The following is a 20,823-nucleotide window of genomic DNA, read 5'->3' on the forward strand; positions in this document are numbered from 1 at the left end:
ATGGCAGACAGACAAGGATTCTGAGAAGGAAAGCCCAGCAGGCTCAGCTACTGCCTACCTGGCTCAGTCTAGAGGATTTTGTGTGAGCTACAAATGCCCAGAAAATGGTTCACAAACAGCTGCAAATAGAGCAAGAGCCAGTAGGGCCCTCTGGGACTTACCCAGAAATGGAATAGAGCCCTCCCCTACATCTGGGAGTCCAGCAGAGAAGGAAAAGAAGAAGGTCAGGGTAGGGGCAGGAATTGTCCTCTCACAGCTGAACTGGGAGGACCAGTCTACCCTCCCATTCTTGTACTGGCTCTTACCAAGTCCTCGTTCTCTGTAGATTCCCCTTAGAGGTCCCATTGCCAGCTGTCAGGACAGAGTATGGGGGCATGGGTCCCTTCGTGTTCCTGTCGCTGCTGCCTAAATGAAGGGCCCAGTCCTCATCTGTTAAATGGGGATGGAAGTGTGGCGACAGCAGAGCCCCTGCCTCCTTAACCCAAGGAACAGCACCCTGGGCACAGGGTGGACAGGTTGCTCTCAGGTGCAGCAATGGTGTCTGAAAGAAAGGACCACACAGATGTCTTCCTGTGAATGTGCCTTGTGAAGGATGTTTCTTCATTCACCTCTTTTTCCACCTCACCCCTCTTTGCTGCCGAAGAGTAATGTGATACATGGGTGAGAAGAGAGCTGTAGGGATTCCCTGATGCCCCTGTATGTCTGTGCTCACATTGCATCTGCAGAAGCTGCCTGCTTCTTCCTCTTGGGTCCCTTCCTGGCTGAGGGGCCTAGACAGGATGCATGGGGTCTATTCCTACATAGTTTCAACTTCCAGACCATGTGTGGCCACAAAACTATCTCCCTGGGAGCAATTCTCTCCTGCCCTGAGACCCTGGTGTATGGCTGGAAGATGCAGAGGATGAGGACAGGGTACTGGAGGTGGAAGCCTATGGTAGACAGTGTCTCAATTAAGGGCATCCAAGATCATAACTCAGACTGGCATTATTTACAGAGAGCACCAGGATACTGCAGACAGAAGGCAGTGGGAGCTCTCCTCAGGAGCCCTGCCACAAGGTTGAGGGAGAAGAAGTGGGCAGGAAACAGAGGAGGAAGGAGAGAAGCAGAGAGAAGTGGAGGAAAAGAAAGGGGGAGGAGAGGAAAAGATGTCCAGGACAGAGAGGCTAGCAAGGCAAGCTGATGGGGCCATAGAGAAGGCAGCTGAGGAAACACAGGGCAGAAGACAGAAGAGGAAGAAGCAGTGAGGCTTGGAAAGAGTGTAAGCCATAAGAGAGCGGAGCATCCACACAGCAGGTTCAGAGACACAGTAACCTGTCAGTGTAGGGACCACACTTCCTGAAATGAGTTCCTGTTTTAAGGACATATTGAAATTTTCAAGAAACCAAGGAAGTGAAAGGAGGGCTTCCTCGACAATTTGAGCTTTATAAATTAATAATCTCAGAAAGTAGAGCCCATGGGTTTACAGATGGAGAATGCATAGGACTATGACAGGTATCTGCTGCCGCCTGCTGGCTAATCCAGGCTCTGCATGCTTCCTGCCTATGGGAATCCGGTTGAAACTGCTTTCCGTGGTTGGTTAAGGCTTATTTACCCGTCCTTTCTCATAGCTCCACAATCAGGTTGTTAGAACTACAGGGGCATTATGTCTTCTTCCATGACCTCTCTTTTAAGGGTTAGACTTATATTTCCATCATCGGAATAAAGAATTCCAGTTGAACACCTCAAACTCAGCTGGTCCACAGGAGCTTCTCACCCATGCACTTCCAAGGTCACTGCCCATATCCTGATGTCTTGGAACAGCACCCTGGGCACAGGGTGTACAGCTCTAAGACCCTCCTATGCTCCTTGGGCTTGAGCTTTATCTCCTCCTCATTAGTCATAAATCCTGCTGAGACCATCAGGAAGATCCTCTCTCCACTTCACCTGAGCCCATGATAACAGCCCTTTGCCCACTCTTCTTGAGAGAGCTGTCTTTGTAGAGAGATGTAGATAAAGATGTGGGTATACAGGAGTATCCTTCACCCATAGGAGATATGTTCCCAGATGTCCTATGACTGCCTGAAAAGGAAAACGGAAGGAGACAGAGGAAGGATAAGGAGAAAGAAAGGAAAGGAAAGGAAAGGATGAAAATACCCAGGAGAGGGAGAACAACACACTCTATAGATACTGTATTTTTCCTATACATACATCATACATATGATAAAGTTTAATTTTTAAATTAGGCACGGTAAGATAAGAACAGCAACAACAATAAAGTAGAATAATCATAATGATATTCTTTGTGTGTGTGTGTGTGTGTGTGTGTGTGTGTGTGTGTGTGTGCAGATTGAGCCCCAGGGCATTCTACCTCTGAGCTATACCTCTAGCCCTATCACTTTTTTAAAATTTTGAAACAGGGACTCACTAGGCCGATAAGAGTCTCACTACTTGCTGACGTTGTCCTTAGACCTTCAATCCTCACGTTTCAGCCTCACTAGGATTGCAGGTGTGTGCCACCACACCCCATTCATAATGATATTCTGTATTAAAAATTGTTTAAAACTTATAAATTGCTTATTTCTGAAATTTTGTACTTTGTATTTAGACCATGGATGAACCATGAATAACTGAAATATAAAAAGCAAATCCTTAAATAAAGTTGGACTATATTTAGATACTATATAGAGATACTTTCATACTATGTATAGATACTACTTTATGTGCACACATACGGATCTTCTGCAGAAGATGCTCTTAAGTTGGCCCAGAAACACTTCCTGTATACTTCTGCCTATCCGTGTGGGCCCATCCTACATCCTGTTCCCTTAATTCCAACAATAGAGCAGTTGCTGACCTCAAAAGTTGCTTTGGACCACTCTCTAGACACTTGTGGGTTCTTTAGTTCTGGGCTCTAAGCTGGTCCCTGGAGTATGGACAGGAGCAGGCATGATCTCTACTCTCGGGAGGGGAGTCTAATGGGCCAGCACACAAATGCAGCCAAACCATGGAGTGGGCCAGCCAGCTCTGTAAACTCTGGATGCCCTTGTACTTAGCGCAGAGCCCAGCTCCCTAGTGTGTTCGTTTTCTCTCACTTCGTAACAAATTGCCACTACCTCAGTGGCTTGGAACAGTTTTGGCACATTTGTTTATCTCAAAGTTTCTACGTATCAGGCATCTCTTTGTGGCTCACCTGGGTGCTGTGCTCTGGGCCTCACAAAGCAGAAGTCGGGGTGCTGGCTAGCGTGCCCCCTGTCTGGAACATAGGGTCATCCTCCAACCTCTCGGAATGGCTGGTCCTGGCTTTTGGAGGACAGGTCTCACTTTTATGCTGGTCATCAGCAGGGGGCTCCCTTGGGTCCCAGAAGCCACCATAGCTCCTTGACATGAAGCCACCATGGGCCTTGGACAACATGGCAGCTTGTGTCAAGGCCAGCAAGAGATTCTCTGGTCTAGGCTATGAAGTCTTACGCATTACATCCTAGTCCCGAGTGTGACTATCCTCTTGCTTTTGCCATCTAACAAAACTCAAAACAAGGAGTAACACCCTCACCTCTGCCATATTCTATTGTGAGGAGCAGGCTGCGTGCACTAAGGGGAGACAATTATACAAGGATATGACTTACCAGTATCAGCACACATAGGGTATGCTACTGTACACTTACCATGTAGATCCTTCCCAGGCACTACACACACACCAAGCACACGGGCTATGTTGGGGGCTCACATCAGAGGACCCAGAACTTTTAATTTTGCACAATCTTGTTCTTAATCCTTTGGCTAGCATGTGAATGCTTCTAGCCACTTTGGGAGACTGTTGTGAGGATGAAGAACTGATACATGTAAAGTGGCAGGTAGTAGTAGCTTACTTGACTGAAGAGGTGGGATTAGTTGATGTTATTACCATCAATGTCATCATTATCATCATGATAGTCATCATCACCTGAGAGGAAGACTTGGGGATCAAGATAGGCAGATTCCAGGCATGGGTCAGAGTCACACATTTCAAATAGAATACCCATAGAGGGAAGATAGTAATCTCCATTAAATTCGAAGCCAGGGTTGGAAACACAAGGATTCAGGTCTGCAGATCATCAGGTTTATTGATCAGAACAAGTAATCAGGATCACCAAGGACAAGAGCTAAGACCTGGGCCCCAGCCACAGCCAGAAACACATTTACACACTTCTTTACATTAGGATTTCTACCCTCATACCTTGAGCAGCTCCCTGCTTGCCTGGGTTCTGAGTGCTTGAGGGCAGAACTAGTTTATTCATCATTGGGTTCCAGCTCTGTGTCCCCAGTGTCTGCCATGAATGAATGAATAAATACTGGAGAAGCACCTCTAGAAGCACCTATGATTACCTGGAGTAGAAGAGCATGGAGTATGTGCTACTGAGTCTCACCCACAGACTCTAGCTTATCAATTCCCAGTAGGGAATCCAGGACCTTGATAGTGACTATTGACTGTTGAACCCAACTCTTCACCAGGAGGGAGAACCATTTTCTTTGTTTAAAAATTAGTCTGGCATGGTGGCATACACCTATAATCACAGTACTTGGGAAGCTGAGACAGGAAGATTGTACATTCAAGACCAGCCAGCAACTTAGCAAGGCATTTTTCAAAATAAAAAGTGCTGCAGTTTTGCCAGGCATGGTGGCACACGCTTGTAATCCCCGCACTAGGGAGGTGGAGACAGGAGGATCACTCAGGTTTGAAGCCAGCCATGCTGGCTTAAGAGACCCTATTTCCAAATAAAAATATAAAATAGGTCTGGGAGTGTAGCCCAGAGGTAGAAGGGCTTCCAGGAACCCCAGTACCCCAGTTCTGTGGTTATAGCTGGAAGGTAGAACATCTCTGGGTTCAATCCCCAGTACAAAAAAAGAAATTCTTTCTCTTCTTATACACACAGAGTTTATAAAGGAGATATTTTCAAAGGGTTATTTGTAGTTTGTTCAGCCAGAGGCAGAGGCATGAACCAGATGACCTGCCTATAAATTTAAAAGGACTTGAATTCAGCATCCCTCAGTGCGGTGGTTCCTCATTCTCCCTAGCATTTCAAACACAATACTGAAGCTCCCCAATTGAAAGAGGTTTCCTTTAATAGCCATTGACCTTAAAGAGAAATAATACTCAAACATGAGCAGAGAAGCCTTCACTGAATTTATCTGTCTGAAAATATTTTCTTTTTTTATACTAAGAACATTTTCATGTATTTTAAACTCATAATCCTCTATATGTAGGACATATTAACTTATTCCTATTCCTGTTGGTTTCCAAAATCTATGGTGACTTTTGGTCTTTCAGGATGCTGCAGCTCCCTAATGTTGGGACCAGATGACCTAGTTTGACTTCTAAGCCAACCAAGTCTGCTAGCTGCTGGTGATGTGAAAGTGTACACCATGCTTAACTTCTGTCAGCCTCGTTTTCTTTAACTAGGGTAACAATTTCTACCTGCCTTGCATATCTTTGTGAGGATAAGTGGAATAATGGATGAAGCACATCACTGTCAGCCAGGACTTGTCTTCGCCCACAGAAAAACAAGACCAAAAGTTCCTCATTCTCCTTCCTTCCCCCTCTAGGTTCCTGATTGTCCTGGGCTGTTTGATCCTGGCTGTCCTGACTACGTTCAAGGAGTACGAGACGGTCTCAGGAGACTGGCTTCTGTTGCTGGTGAGATGGCCTGCTACTGGCATGAGCTCCAGGGCTCACACCTTTGGTGGGTGACCACAGGGAGAAGGCTATTCTCTTGGACACAGCTCTGTCTGACCAGCTGTGTCTTCTCAGGATCTCCAGCCATGTCTAGTCCAGAGAAAATGTGATGCCTCCCTTACTTGGCAGGCCTGCTAGTGGCACAGATGGAGTGAGGAATGATATTCCTGACAAGGATTTGGAATTCCAGATTTGAGATAAGGGAAAGTAAACAAGCCAAAGTAAGACAAATTACATATTACTGGATTACAAAATACAACTCTCCAATACTTTGACAGGCATACTCCATCCTACACCTACCTCAGCTTTGGCTTCTCAAATCATAAATTGAATATCATATGAAATATTTGGTGTGGTACCTAAACCAGAGCTCTGCTGAGCAAGCATTGCCACAATTAGCAATATCAGAGGTCAGACACTGGGTGATATTAAGAGATTGTATTTTAGGATACATCTCTTTTAAACCAACTTCACTTGTTAGGAGCTTTTGATACATTCAGGGGACTTTTATCTCAATTATTTATAGAAGCAAAAGCTTAGAAAATAGAACAAGGGATCCCCTTCAAGGGCGATCACTATTAGGGACAGTTAGCACATCATCAGGAAGGTGGGAGCTCTCCAAGCTTGATGAAGTGACCACCCTGTTCTCCATCTCCCTCCCCACCACCTCCAGCTCCAGAACAACAGCAGGAAGGACAGAAACCAAGTCCTTCAGGTCCTCAGTACAGTCCAGACAACCGGGTCTCGGCTAACCAATCATCTCCATATGCTTTCCACGCAGGAAACATTTGCTATTTTCATCTTTGGCGCTGAGTTTGCTTTGAGGATCTGGGCTGCCGGATGTTGCTGCCGATACAAAGGCTGGCGGGGACGACTCAAGTTTGCCAGGAAGCCCCTGTGCATGTTGGGTAAGCCCTGGTCCCTGAATCCATGGGCATCCTGAGCCCCCTTCTCTCCTGCATGATTTCTTTGAGGACCTTGTAAGCAGCTCTTCTTGGAACTCATTCAGCATCCAGTCCAGCCTCTCACTTGCTATGATGGTGGTGAGAGACAATGCCAACCTACTAATGCTGAAATCCCATCTTCACATTGTTCTCTGTGAGGACTGGACAGGGTGTGATTCTCAGTGGCTGAGGGTGGGGTTCACTCTTTACATGCAGACTGTGAAGGACCAGTAGGTTGCAAGGTCTTGAGCACCCCTAGACCCTAAAGGAGTACCCCTACCCATGGCCATTATGACAAACAAAACTACCTCTACACTGGGAACTGATTGGACGGGGTGTAAGTTTGAGAATTGACTTTTATAGGATGACATTATAACCATTATACAGGGATAGAATCTGAGGCTCACACACTGAGTCATTTTTCATCACACAGGTGGTAAGCAGCAGATTCTATCCTAACACCCAGGTCTGGAAGAATCCAATCCCTGCACCCCTTTCCCATAACCTCCACTTTGTTGCTTGTATCTTGATCTGAACATTGCTTCTAGAGATGTCACTAGTGCCTTACATCCAGGCACAGACATTTTAACAGTGAAATCCCTCACTGACTCATGTGTTTCTGTCTGAAGATGCTACAAAAAGCCATGGAAGGTCAGGACAAAATCTCCATGAGCAAGGAGTCATGGAGCTTCAAGTCCCTAAAAAGATTAAAGTCACAGGATCATGGGATATTGGGGCTGGAAGGTTCTCCAAAAGCATTAGCCCAAATGCCCTGGGCCTGATGCTATAGTCCTGGGTCTGATGCTATAGTCCTCTAAATGGTCATGAGGACTCTTTTGCAAATCTCTGTTCACGGGGTGCTCATCATCTCTCAAGGTATTTCAACCCTCTTAATTCCTTGAATCTTGGAAGAGTTGAGTCCATCCTTCTGCACCTCTCTGCAGCCCAGAAGTCTTCTCTCATGCAGGATGACCGTGCTGAGCGACTGCAGCTGCACCAAATATTAGGTGTTCTCAGCTCTGTGGTCCTTCTGAGTATATCACTCCTTCTTCACCTTCTGTTGTGGTCAACATTCTTATAGCCATAATCTAAAGACCTGAACATGTAACTTAAAGGAAAGAAGATTTTATCAAGATTTATTTTCTTAATGTTTGTGTTCAGTTCGAGTGAGGCCAGGGATTGCGGAACTCAGGGAACGGCTACAGGAGGCAGAGAGAGGAAGAGACATGGGCTGTGCTCTTATATCATGGGGGCCAGAAGCAAGGGAGGGAGCAGGGAGAGGAGGAACCATAAATAATCCCTAAGGCTGCACTCCTGAAGATCCTCCCCTCCAGCCACACCCTACAAGCTAGGCCACCAACCCAGATAAATTCCTTTCAGTGGATTTATCCCCTGCTGGAATCACAACCTTCACGACTCAATTATATCAACCATAAACATTTAAAAATTAGCTCTTTTAAAAGAGGACTGGACTAAACACAGCCCCCCAGGCACAATGGCTGTCCCAGAGCAAAGCTGAGCCAAGTTCTTTGTCTGAGGTGCCAGACTTGCCTCTCCTGGTGCAGCCCAGAGTTGATACTACCTTGTCACCCCCAGCTGAACCTTCTTCCTGGTTCTCACCTGCTGCTGAGGCTGGATTTTGAGGGGTTTTTCCTCAGCATTTTGAATGCAAGTAGACATATGTGTATGTCAAAACACTTTCGGAGGAATCTTTAGTTAGTATTCTTTTCCTATTTTTTTTTCTTCTCCCTCATTTTTTTTCTTTTTCATGTCTACTCCCAAATCTACTGCCCTTGTTGTTTTCTTTTTTCTGAAATGCTTTTCCAGCTACAGTGGACTTAAGCAGATAGTCAGCTTTCCATCTCTATGATTAAAACACCCAACAAGAGAAACTTAGAGGAGGAGAGGTTTGTTTGGTTCATGGTCTCAGAGGTTCAGTCCATGCTCAGCCAGTCTCAAGGCAGAAATATCATGGTCACAAGGTGTGAGAGGAAAGCTGCTCATGTGTTTCTGTCTGAAGATGCTACAAAAAGCCATGGAAGGTCCATCGCTGGTACGTACCTTGGGAATGCTCTGGGGTCTAGAGCCAGTGTTGTAGTCTGAGAGACCTGTAGCCAACCACAGCTCACCTACCTATAGCTATGTGGCCTTGGGAAGTTGCACATGCTCAGAGCACTTGCTTTTGCATTGGCCACAAGAGAATACCCCATGTGCACTTGAAGTCGAGAGTCAACACCATAGCTCTAAGACTGGCCCCTGCTGGCACCTGTGTATCTGCTGGCAGCCAGCACTATGAGAACATTCCTTTTCTTCTCTCTCTCTCTCCCTCTTCTCTCTCTCTCTCTCTCTCTCTCTCTCTCTCTCTCTCTCTCTCTCTCTCTCTCTCTCTCTCTCTCCTAGACATCTTTGTGCTGATTGCCTCTGTGCCTGTGGTTGCTGTGGGAAACCAGGGCAATGTCCTGGCCACCTCCCTGCGAAGTCTGCGCTTCCTGCAGATCCTGCGCATGCTGCGGATGGACCGGAGAGGCGGCACCTGGAAACTCCTGGGCTCTGCCATCTGCGCCCACAGCAAAGTAAGTGCCATAGAGAAGCCATGAACATCACAGGCTTCTCACTCACCTGTGCTGTTCCATGGCATCCTCTTCCTAACAGTGTGTCCCCCAGCGTGATCATTCTGCCACCACTGATGAGGATAGCAAGGAGCAGGAGGAACAGAAAGAGGGGAGGCGACATGTATAGGTATGGTTAGGAGAATCAAAGATAACTGGGCTTAGGTCTCAGCCCCTCCACATGCAAATTGCTCTGGCCCAGTTGATCACATCTCTTTCAACCTCAGTCTCCTCATTTCCAAAGTAGAGATGATAATGCCTGCACCTCCAGATGGTTGAGAGGATGAGATGAGTGTAAAGTTTATGAAAGAGGCAACCAGCCAGCAAGGTACCAGAATCTGCTTGTAATCAGAAGAGCTCAGCACCTTCGGGAATGGGTCAGCTGTTTGTGGGGGAAGGGATCGGCAAGCAACATGTCTGGAGGGTCGCCTGTAGACTGGATAAGCCAGCTGAGTCACCCACCCGGCAGGATGGAAGTAGTCTTGCTTTTAAGCCAGTATTTTGGGGGGGGTGGGACTAAGTGTGGGAACACCTGTTCTCTCTCGCAATATCTGTAGTCTTGGGATCTCAAGTATGTCTCGCGATGTCTCTGCCTCTAGCTTCCAGGGTTCCTCCTCCTGTCCCCACTGCGAGATCATGTGGGGGAGGGGAGGAACCCAACTTATCAATGAGCAGGGCAGTACCTGGTAGGAGTGAAAGTTGGGAGTTACACAGGCTGGATTGCAAAGAAGTCTACCTATGTAACTCTGTTGTTTTGGGGGAGTAACCACTTTGAGTTTGCAGGCTAGTGGACATTCTATACCCAAACCATAATACTAGGCAACATGATCTTATGGGACATAACATGGTTATATATTCAGTCCCTTATTGGCTGAAACAGCATTATGAGACATATGATTGATTTCCTAAATTTAAATGAAAACAAAATACTTGGGACTCTCTCGCCTAGAATGCAATCTCTTGCCATAAGTGCTTTATTCCCTGTCTGTGCTACCTCTGGCTATAGGAATCAGTGAGATGAGAGTGCTCTTTCTTCTTCCTGACCTTCTACTTTATCTTCTGTCAAAGGACATGTTCACAACATCCTTCTGGGGTCAGCCCTACCATTATGCCCAATGGAGCTGAGCTGATTCACAGCTCTGGGGAAAATTGGTGATAAAAATCACTGGTTTAGGGCCCATTTCCTGACTTCCTGGAGACTAGAATAGATGTCCAGTGTCGGCTGACAGTTCATTTCATAATTAACAATGACTGTTGGATGCATATGATGAAATTACTGAAAAAATATGGACTTACACTTTAGCCAGACCCTACAACTGGGGGTGAGGGGTGTGACTCCTCCCTCAGGTGGTAAAAGCTCTAGAACAGAGCTCTCTGCTCACAGACTTAGGGATACTGAGCTCTCACTATATTCTGATACATATTTCATGAGTCCTCATGAAGGCCTGGGCTTCCAGAGACAAGGGGAAACCCTTTCTTGGGTAGTCTCTGATGGTCCTGGAGAACAAGCACATGCTGGTTCATTTCTTCAGCCATCCATTGGCTCTGGGCTGAGCTGGGCACTGAGAGATGATGAGTGGGAGGCCTATGTCACATAGGATTAATTGTTTAAAATGGATGTTTTTACTAGTTAGGATGGTCCAGGTTCTACTCCCAAAACAAATGAACCTTGGGACTCTGTCACCCAGCAGGAAACATGGATGTCTTGTCCTCTCAGTGTCTGATGTGTGCCGGTATTTCTCCTCCATCTTGAAATGAGGCCTTGGCACACCAAAGCAGGAAAAGGGACTTGGTACATCGTATGCAATGGATTGAAGGGACAGGACTGGATTTGCCCCATCACCCCCCACACTAACTGATGCAGTCCCTTAGCCCCAGCCTGACTGCCTGGAGCTCAGAATGCAGAGGAGAAAGGTTCTGCCACAAGGCTGTTGGCAAAGGTTAGGTAAAGTCAGGATTGCCTTGAAAAGTGTTTCACATGACTCTAAGGCTGGATTGAGACCCACATTCCCTCTTCACTGATGACTATTATCCATCCCTTAATAATCCAGCACAGCCAGTTTATTTGTGTACACACAAAGCTGTTTCTTTTGGTTAACATCAGGTAAAACTTCCAGCTTGCATTTGTGGGCCAGATGGTTTGAAAGAACAAAAACACCAGAATTGCATCCTACAGAACAAGAGGTCCCCATTCAGGCAGCCACTGCAGAAGGAACATCCTATTCACTTTTTTCCACACGCCCTGCAGGGAAGACCTGGAAGAGGGGAATCACCAACCTAGTTACCTGTATCATTTAGCCTTACTCTGTGCAGGGCGCATATAATACTGGGCAGAAGGCAAAACCTGTGAGCAAATTAGCATGTGTACTGTTTAGAAAAGAGCAAAGGTATAAAAGAACAACAGGAAAAATTCTAATTGGAGGAGCAAACATCCCAGGAAATTTCATAATTCTGGTGACATGAGTCTGAAGATAGCCCAAGGCTCTTCTTGGTCCTGCTTGCAGAGAAGGACAGATCAGACAACATGGCCCAGCAAAGCCAACATACCATCAGTGATTCCCTGGACCCCAGAAGGCAGCTGACTGGATGAGGATGGTCAGAGGTAGGGAGGACAGCCACATAGACAACTTTGTTCTCTGAGATGATTTGGAAGGACAGCAGGCTTCCTCACAGATTGTGTTTGCCAATGGCCTAGGCTTCCTTCTCCCACAAACATCCATGCTAAACATTGACATTGGAGGAAAATGAAATAAACTACAAAGATTGAAGCTGGAGAGAGCATTCAGGATTGTCTCCAATAAGATTCTGAAACTTGAGTGATCTTCCAGTCTCGACCACCTCTCTGTGCCAGCCTTATTAATACTCAACATCTTTAAGTCGACTAACTCTTTTTTACTTAGTCATATTTACTTACTTGTTTACCTAGTCCATCATGTGATAATGTCCATGAAATCAAATGTTTTGTCTGCTCTTTATGCTTAGTTTTCATATGTCCCAAATCAATGTAGAAAAATGTAGCATAAAAATTAGTCATCTGAATGTCCCTGGGGGTACCTGTGACACTTTCAAGACTACTGAGGTCCAGACACTTTATTTATATATTTGTGTGTGTGTGTGTGTGTGTGTGTGTGGTACTGAAGGTGGAACCCAGAGGCTTTCTACCTCCGGGCTATACTCCCAGACCTATTTTATATTTTATTTGGAAACAGGGTCTCACTGAGTTGCTAAGAGTCTCACTAAGTAGCTGAGGCTGGCTTTGAACCTGCTCGATCCTCCTGTCTCAGCCTCCCAAGTGCGGGGATTACAAGTGTGCGCCACCACGCCTGGCTCAGACACTTTATTTTTAAAATGAAGATGCTAAGATTGGGAGGATGGCACAATTTCCCTTGGTTGCACAGTAAAGTGGTGGAGTGCTGGGTTCCTGCCCACAGTTCATTGTGTCAAGCTAGCTCTCCTTGGCCGTCAGTTCCCCCCAGTACTAAGCTTTATCCTTGCTCTGTGAAATCCTTCATATAATCAAATTTCCTGAGCCCCAAGTCTCATCTCAGAGGCAGTGGCCTATTCTACATGACCTCTCCTCCTCTGAAGCGCTATAGCTATGATATCAAGGCCCCCTGGGCCATAGGCTTCCTCTCTTCCTCGAGAGCTATAACTCATTCCATTAATTAACAGTAGAAATGATTTCCATATTCCTGATTTCATAGTGATGAGAGATGAGGATCAGAGAAGGTGAATAGTTTTCCCACCATCACAAAGCAGATAAATGTATCACTATGAGGATCAGAGAAGGTGAATAGTTTTCCCACCATCACAAAGCAGATAAATGTAGATTCCAACTCCAGTGTGCCTGGGTCTAGCATCCACCCAAGGACTTCCCAGTGGCCCCTTCCCTCATCTTCTGCTTACTCCTACAGGAACTCATCACTGCCTGGTACATCGGTTTCCTGACACTCATCCTATCTTCATTTCTTGTCTACCTGGTCGAAAAAGATGTGCCGGAAGTAAATGCAAAGGGAGAAGAGATGAAAGAGGAGTTTGAGACTTATGCTGATGCCCTTTGGTGGGGCCTGGTGAGTCACCTCCTCGAATGCTAACCCTACAGGGACTGTCAGTGGCAGAGAGAGGCAGAAGGCTTGGCATGAGCACACTCAGTCAGATAGCTGCGCTCTATAGTCAGAGATGAGAACAAAACCTCTTCCATCTCAGCATCTGCCAACAGAATGTTCCCACCATAGGGTATAAGTTTGGAACGGACTTTTCTGCAGTGTGTATAAGAAGCCAGCGCTCAGAACAGTCTGGTTGCATGGTCATTTAGAGATGTTACCTTATTAGTCACAGGCTGGTACCAGCCACACCAGGAATGTGCAGACAGACATAGGACACAGACACAGGACAAGATAAACATGTGTGCCCACAGACCCAAAGGCACACCTGGAGATGCACTGCCCCACTCCCTCAAGGGTAAAAAGAGGCATTTATTGAAGTCTTACTTTGCTCCAGAGCATTATTTTGTGTGCATAACATTTCCTAACAAATTTTAAACTCAACCTTCTATTAGCTTGTTTTGAAAAATGGGGACACTGAGGCACGAAGAGGCAAAGTAATTAAGGTCTCTCAGCCACTAGAGGATTTGACCTGACATCTGAAGTAAGACCCTTGGGCTCCAGAGGCCACAGTGGTACCTGCTGTGCCCTGTTCTCCACGTGCAGATACATGCACATATATGAATGTGTGATAGCATAGATGTGTAAATATCTGTAAAGTATTACATGCAGCGGAACAGGCAAATGCACAAAATATATAGAGAAATTCACAAGTACAACTTGTTTTCCACAGCTTTACATAAAATCACATGTTCACAAATACAGTCATCCTTCAGCATGGAAGGGATCGGTACTGAATGCTCCACCAAAAATGGCTAAATCTGCAGATGTTCAAGTTCCTTAATTATAATGGCATAGTATTTTCACATAACCTTCACACTCTCTCCTGTATATTTAAATCATCTTTAGATTACTTATAATACCTAGTACAATGTAAATGTCATACATATAGTTGTTATATTTCTCATTTATATTATTTTCATTGTTGCATTTTTTCAAATATGTTTTATGCAGTTAGTAGAATCTAAACTTGTGGGATCTGTGGATGCAGAGGGTCAACTGTCTATGTATAAATGAAAGTACATGCCCATAGGCATTTGCAATTGTTGAAATATTTGTTGACTGGTTGATTATGGGGAAGCAGTCCATAATCTAGCAACAGGCTGTGGGCTCAAGGATCCCACACGAGTTGCTCAGCACTTGCTGTCTCTTCTCTTAAGGGGATCTCATTATACATGGGTGCAGCCCCTGAGCAGGTAGTAGGGGCCCAGAGGCAGAGCTCAGTTGGCATTTTCTGCCCCCCTACCGACAGCCCATTTCTGAACTCTTCTCTCCTCAGATCACGCTGGCCACCATTGGCTACGGAGACAAAACACCCAAAACATGGGAAGGCCGCCTGATCGCTGCCACCTTTTCCTTAATTGGCGTCTCCTTTTTTGCCCTCCCAGCGGTAAGTACCTTTGATGTGTGACATGCAGGGCATCTCGCTACCTGGCTGCAGCTCAGATTCCCAGTTCACTTTTCAGTCTTTTGCACCTAAATTCTGAACCCCATCAGTTCACCAGCTATTTTTTAAGGGCAGCTGCTCTGCATCTCCTCTCGGGCCTGAGCTGCTTCCTTATGCCAGGAGTGACCCCTCCAAACACCAGATCCTCCTCAGGACTGGCAATGCTGCCCTCTTTGGGTTGAGTTACTCACTTCCTCTTCCAACCATAATTTTTTTGCAGCACTGGGGATGGAATCCAGGGGCATTTACCTTTGAGCTATACCCCTAGCCCTATATTTTATTCTTTACTTTGAAACAGGGTCTCACTGAATTGCAAAGTGCCTCACTAAGTAGTAGTTGAGGCTGGCTGCGAACCTGAGATCCTCCTGTCTCAGCCTCCCAAATGCTGGGATTACAAGAAATGGCCACCACACCCAAATTCTATAAGGACATTTCTAACTTGCTACACATTTCACCTAGAGGACTGGGTGCTGGGGGTCTGGAATTCTATTTTTTTTTTTGGTGGTACTGGGGTTCCTGGAAACCCTTCTACCTCCAGGCCACACTCCCAGACACCTACTTTTTATATTTTTATTTGGAAACAGGGTCTCTTAAGCCAGCGAGGCTGGCTTTGAACCTGCGTAATCCTCCTGTCACTGCCTCCTAAGTGCGGGGATTAAAAGCGTGCACCACCACGCCCAGCTGGAATTCTATTTTTAACCCATGTATTCCCAGCACCTGGTACTGGGCATATTGGCTTCTTCCTTTGCCTTGTCATTTACTGGTTATGTAAAAAAATGCCTTTTCCTCAAGAGTAAGTTTTGGTACATGATAGAATAACTCCCTCAAGTCCATGTCCAGAAGTGTAATGATGCCAACTAAAGTAGATGACACTTGCTGAACTCACTGTGTGTATGGATGATGCCAAAGACTCTGCCTACATCATCTCATTCTACTCTGTGACAACAGTATAGGTTTAGTGCTCTATTTATCTCCATTTTCCAGTTGAAAAAAGTGGACCTCAATTAGCTTACTAAACTTCCCTGATTGTAGAGTCATGAATCCCATATCTGGATAGAACTAAAGCCTGGCTTTTAATTTTGGAATCGAAAAGAACCTTATTAAATAATGACCCCTCAGCTGGGTATGGTAGCACATGCTTGTAATCCCCTCACTTGGGAGTCTGAAACAGAAGAATTGCACAGGTTCAAAGCCAGCCTCAGCTACTTAGGCTCTCAGCAACTTAGTGAGGCCCTGTTTCCAAATAAAATATAAAATAGGTCTGGGAGTGTAGCCCAGAGATCCAAAGCCTCTGGGTTCCATCCCCAGTACCACCAAAAAAAAAAAAAAAAGAAAGAAAGAAAGAATGACTCCTCTGTAGCCCCCTCTACCTCTGTTCTCTTGCTGGAGGATCTCTTTCTTCTTTGGAAGTCCCATGTCTGCTTTTTCTAAAGCTACCTGAACTTGAGGGTATGACCTCCCTGAATCTTGGTTTTCTCATGGGTGAGTAGATGAGGAGATGAGGGTACAGCACGATGTCTAAGTTCTCTTCCATCTTGAAAAGTGTCTGTCCACCAAATCTACATGCAAGTCTGACCTGGAAATTAAACAGATCACATCTGGAGGGAATTCAGACATCTTTAGTAAATATCTAAGGGAACAGTTCAGCTCAAATATTTCTAAATTTAAATTAAAAATAGGCATCTCTTCCCTACCACACCCTTTGCTCAGAAGTTCCTATAGATTCTCTCACTTTTGTCTTAATAAGATCATCAGGTAGGTGCTGTTACTCAATAGCCCTGCGGGGCTGAGATACAGCGTGGATAAGGTTTCCCAGGGCCTCAGAGCTGGACTGTGGCCATCAGGATGGAGTTCAGGACCTCCTGCCTTCAAGCTTGTTCACTTGTTCAACCTCCCTGCTCCCTCAAAAAGAAAGAAGGGGTCTTTTACACTCTCTTCGCTTTGTGCAATACTATCAGTGTGGGGTGATTAAGCCCTACAATGCCCTCTACTCTGCAACGGGGCTGTAGTCCCACCACTCAACAGTGGGGCTGGGGTGCCAGAACAATCTGGTAGAGTTGACTATCAACCTTATTTCTCCTGCAGGGCATCCTGGGGTCGGGGCTAGCACTCAAGGTGCAGGAACAGCACCGTCAGAAGCACTTTGAGAAAAGGAGGAAGCCAGCTGCTGAGCTCATCCAGGTCTGTCTGAATGAAAGAACGGGGCTGGGATTGGTATGCACGCATGTGTGAGTGTACATGGGTGCATGCCCATGCAGGAGTGGGCCTGTGTATTAGTCAGCCTTTGAATTGCTGTGACCAAACTACCTGACAAGAACAACTCAGAAGAGAAAATGTTTATATTGGCTCAGGGTTTCAGAGGTTCAGTTAATAGTCAACCAGCTCCAAGGCAGAAACACAGCAGCAGAGTGTAGTGAATGAATGATGTTCAACTCATGGTGGAATGAGGGGGGAGGGAGAGAGAGAAAGAGGAAGGAAGAGGAGAAGGATGAGAGAGGAGAGAGAGGAGAGGAGAGGAGACAGAAGGAAGTATTCAGGGACAGATAAAGTCCTCAAGACTATACCCCCAATGAACCTCCTCCTCCAGCCATGTCCCACCTCTGAACATGGCTGTGTTTCCAAAACATAAGGTTTGGGGGAATATTCCAAAAACAAACCATAAAAGACTGCTTCCATTTGCTCACTTGCAAGTGGTTATGAGCATTGTTGTGGTTACCTATGTGGCCTACCTCCATGTGCTAAAGATGGCAGTCTGTCACTCTCTTGTCTAAGTTCTAAGCCATGTAAGAACTAGATGCAGTACTCAGGGGTGAACCCATCTGCCTTTTCACTGTTAATGTTGGAGTAGGAGTTTGGAGTAGACCTGTCTTCCTACAAGGTCTCCTTCTCATTCCCACCCTAGGATTGACCTAGGAACCCACAGGAGAGGCTCAGCCTGTGGTCAAGGTGCCAAATCAGTGAATGTCAAGGAGAACTGTGGTCCTCTTACATTTTCCAAAGACAGAGGGCATATACAACAAGTGATAAAGCAATTTATTGCACGTGGAAAAAAAAACAGAGCCACTTTTCTCATTCACCATGCCCAGCAGTCATGGAGAGGCGGATACTGAACACCTGCCCTTTCTCCATCACCAGCACCTCCGTACACCATGGCTGGGGGTGGGGAAATGTGAGTGGTGGTAAGAAAGGCCAACGCCTTCCCTCTTATACTTCAGAAGGAGTTCCTGCTTCAAGATTTTATGGGCTGTTAGAAACTTGGGAGCATAATGAAAACAAGAATAGAATGTCCCAGCTGTAGCTACCTGAATATTCAGGGCATGGCTATCCACTTGTGAACCTGTGTCCAGCTGTGGTGGCTGTCTCTGTGGGTATGATACAGGGTGGTACATGATGGCATTCTGCAGATTGTGGTTTCTAAGCCAGCCCAAATCGCTCACTCTGCCTTATTATTTTCCCATACCCTAAACTCAGAATACCCCAGAAATTCCAGCATATCAAAGTCAAGCTGCATCTCCTGGGCTTGATCTCTTGCACTCAAAAGGGACACAGATGGCTGTGTGTGTTTATTCAGTTATCTATTTGGCTGAGAAGTCTCTGGGAACCCTTAAAAAAAAACTCCTCCTGTTTCTTTCAGTGACTTTATACCCTCTTCTCTTTCTCCAATCCATTTGATCTTCTCTCTGTATATCCCTGCCCATAGCACCACCACCTCTGAAATAGTCAAGAAAGTTTTTCTTTCTTCCAGGGGGAGCTACAGAAAGCCAAGAACCTTGGCTTCTCTGAATGTTGGCTCAAAGCACAATCAGACTCTTCAGAGCACAGGGATGAACAATTATTTTAAGATTGTAGGATTCTGTATGAACCTTTCAGCAATAACCTATCACCTTGCTGTCTTTTCTCCTCTATAGGCTGCCTGGAGATACTATGCTACCAACCCCAACAGGATTGACCTTGTGGCAACGTGGAGATTTTATGAATCAGTCGTCTCTTTCCCATTCTTCAGGCAAGTGTCCACTCGTCTGAATGGTCAGGGCATGTCTGACCATATCTCCCATGGGCTGTATTTATGTCATGGTACCAGTTTCCCAGAGGACATCCTTCAGGCAATGGAGAATGGCTCCCAACATGGGCTGCCTATTAGTATCACTTGGGAGTTGAAAGATCCCAGGCCATACCACAGTCCATTTAAGTCAGAATTCCAGGACTGGGCTCAGGCTTCAGTGTTTTTATAAAACTTCCCAGATGGCTCCAGTGTGCAATCAGCAGTAACCAGCTGGTCAGTGCAGAGTGGATGATAAGAAAATTTCCTATCCATGTATTAGTAAGACCACAGGGCTGAGAAAGCAGGAGTGAGCATGACCAGTCACCCTTGCAATCCTGGGTGTTCCCTACCTAGTCATGGTGTATACCCACAAACTGCTCCAGGCTTCAGGAAAGGCAAGTTGGAAGAAGAGGGCAGGGGAGTCCCCTGGAGACCCAGAAATGCTGTTTTGTGTCCTCAGAGTTGGAAGGTTGAATCAAGGCCTTGGAAAAATATAACCTCTTCCCATGACCAACGTGTAGGAAAATTAATATGCATAAAGTATCCAGTATGCTGCAGGTATCCAGGTTCTTATTTAATCTTCCCAAGTACCCCTACAAGATAGTCAGAGTTCCTCAAAGGTTAAGGTACATTAGAACTGAAGGTATGTTTTGCAAACACAGATCCAACATCCATGTTCAGTGATTGTGATGGAGACATGTGGGGGGGGGGCATCTGGAAGAGGAGCCCCTAGAGCTCAGCACGCAGCCCATGGTGCACATTAAAAACAGGCTGACTAGTTGGTGTTACCAGGTTTTACTCTGAAACTTTGTGCATTTGACGTTTTAACTATGCTGGGTTCGTATAGAGGCCTCCAAAGCCTGTGGTCTTATCTGTTTGGGTTTTAAAGCAGACTACTATTTTCCAGGTTGTAGATACTGTGGTTCTAAACTTATCCTTTTTAGACTGGGGGTAAAATGCTGGACTCCTAGAATCCTTGAACTGGAAAAACAAGTTAAGGTACAGCTAGCTAATCCCTGGGGCTCAGACCTGCTCTGAAACACGTTTTCACCAAGTACACATCAGTTAGTGGGTCACAGTGCCACTCAGCAGATGAGTGGTACCTCAGTGACTCCTCTCGGGAGGCTGCCTTAATTTAGCCTTCTATCCTCATCACAGATTGATGTAAAGACTGAAAGAAAGATAAGAGACTTGGGTTCTATTAATTGTTTTGCATGCATGAAATACTCTATTAAATGAACAACACAGGCCAGGTGTATGGTGGTGCATGCTTGTAATCACAGCATTTGGGAGGCAGAGACCAGAGGATCATGGTTTGTGAACAGCCTCACAACTCAGTGAGACCCTGTTTCAAAAAATATAAAGACTAAGCCGGGCGTGGTGGCGCACGCTTGTAATTCCAGTGCTTGGGAGGCGGAGACAGGAGGATCACACAGATATATATATATATATATATATATATATATATATATATATATATATATGTATGTGTATATGTGTATATATATGTGTGTGTATACATGTATATATGTATATATAGAATATATATATATATATATATATATATATATATATATATATGACTAGAGGTGTAGCTTGGAGGTAGAATACCCCTGGGTTCCATCCCCAGTGCCACAAAAAAAAAAGAATAGCACAGAGATGAGTATCCAAAACTTAAATGTGAACCTCAGGACCTCATGAGATCAGGCTGACTTTGACCACTGATCTCCTTTGTGCATTCACTTCTAAGGTTCCTGATCTGCTGCTTTCTATTCAGGGCATTCAGTCCACTGATGTTTTTGAACACTTTATATATGCTCAGCACTGGGCCAGACCATGGAGGGTCACTGATAACTTACAGAGGAATTTCCCCATGATCTTGAAGGCAATAAAAAGCCTTATAAGCTGGAGATTGGCATGATTCTGTTT

At 45.5% G+C, this 20,823-nt stretch overlaps 1 protein-coding gene across 1 annotated transcript in view; it reads left to right on the forward strand.

Moving 5' to 3' along the window:
- The window catches only part of KCNQ3 (potassium voltage-gated channel subfamily Q member 3), a gene marked incomplete at both ends in the record, with an annotated part of 312,050 nt that overhangs the window by 263,269 nt on the left and 27,958 nt on the right, over window positions 1–20,823 (forward strand). The window contains 7 exons of the mRNA XM_080694642.1: window positions 5,560–5,650; window positions 6,471–6,597; window positions 9,034–9,206; window positions 13,157–13,312; window positions 14,685–14,795; window positions 16,938–17,033; window positions 18,761–18,855. Coding sequence (XP_080550768.1) covers window positions 5,560–5,650; window positions 6,471–6,597; window positions 9,034–9,206; window positions 13,157–13,312; window positions 14,685–14,795; window positions 16,938–17,033; window positions 18,761–18,855 — 849 coding nt within the window. The remainder of the gene's footprint in view (window positions 1–5,559; window positions 5,651–6,470; window positions 6,598–9,033; window positions 9,207–13,156; window positions 13,313–14,684; window positions 14,796–16,937; window positions 17,034–18,760; window positions 18,856–20,823) is intronic.

This window comes from Muscardinus avellanarius, assembly GCF_963383645.1.
Source record: "Muscardinus avellanarius genome assembly, chromosome: 4".
NCBI lineage: Eukaryota > Metazoa > Chordata > Mammalia > Rodentia > Gliridae > Muscardinus > Muscardinus avellanarius.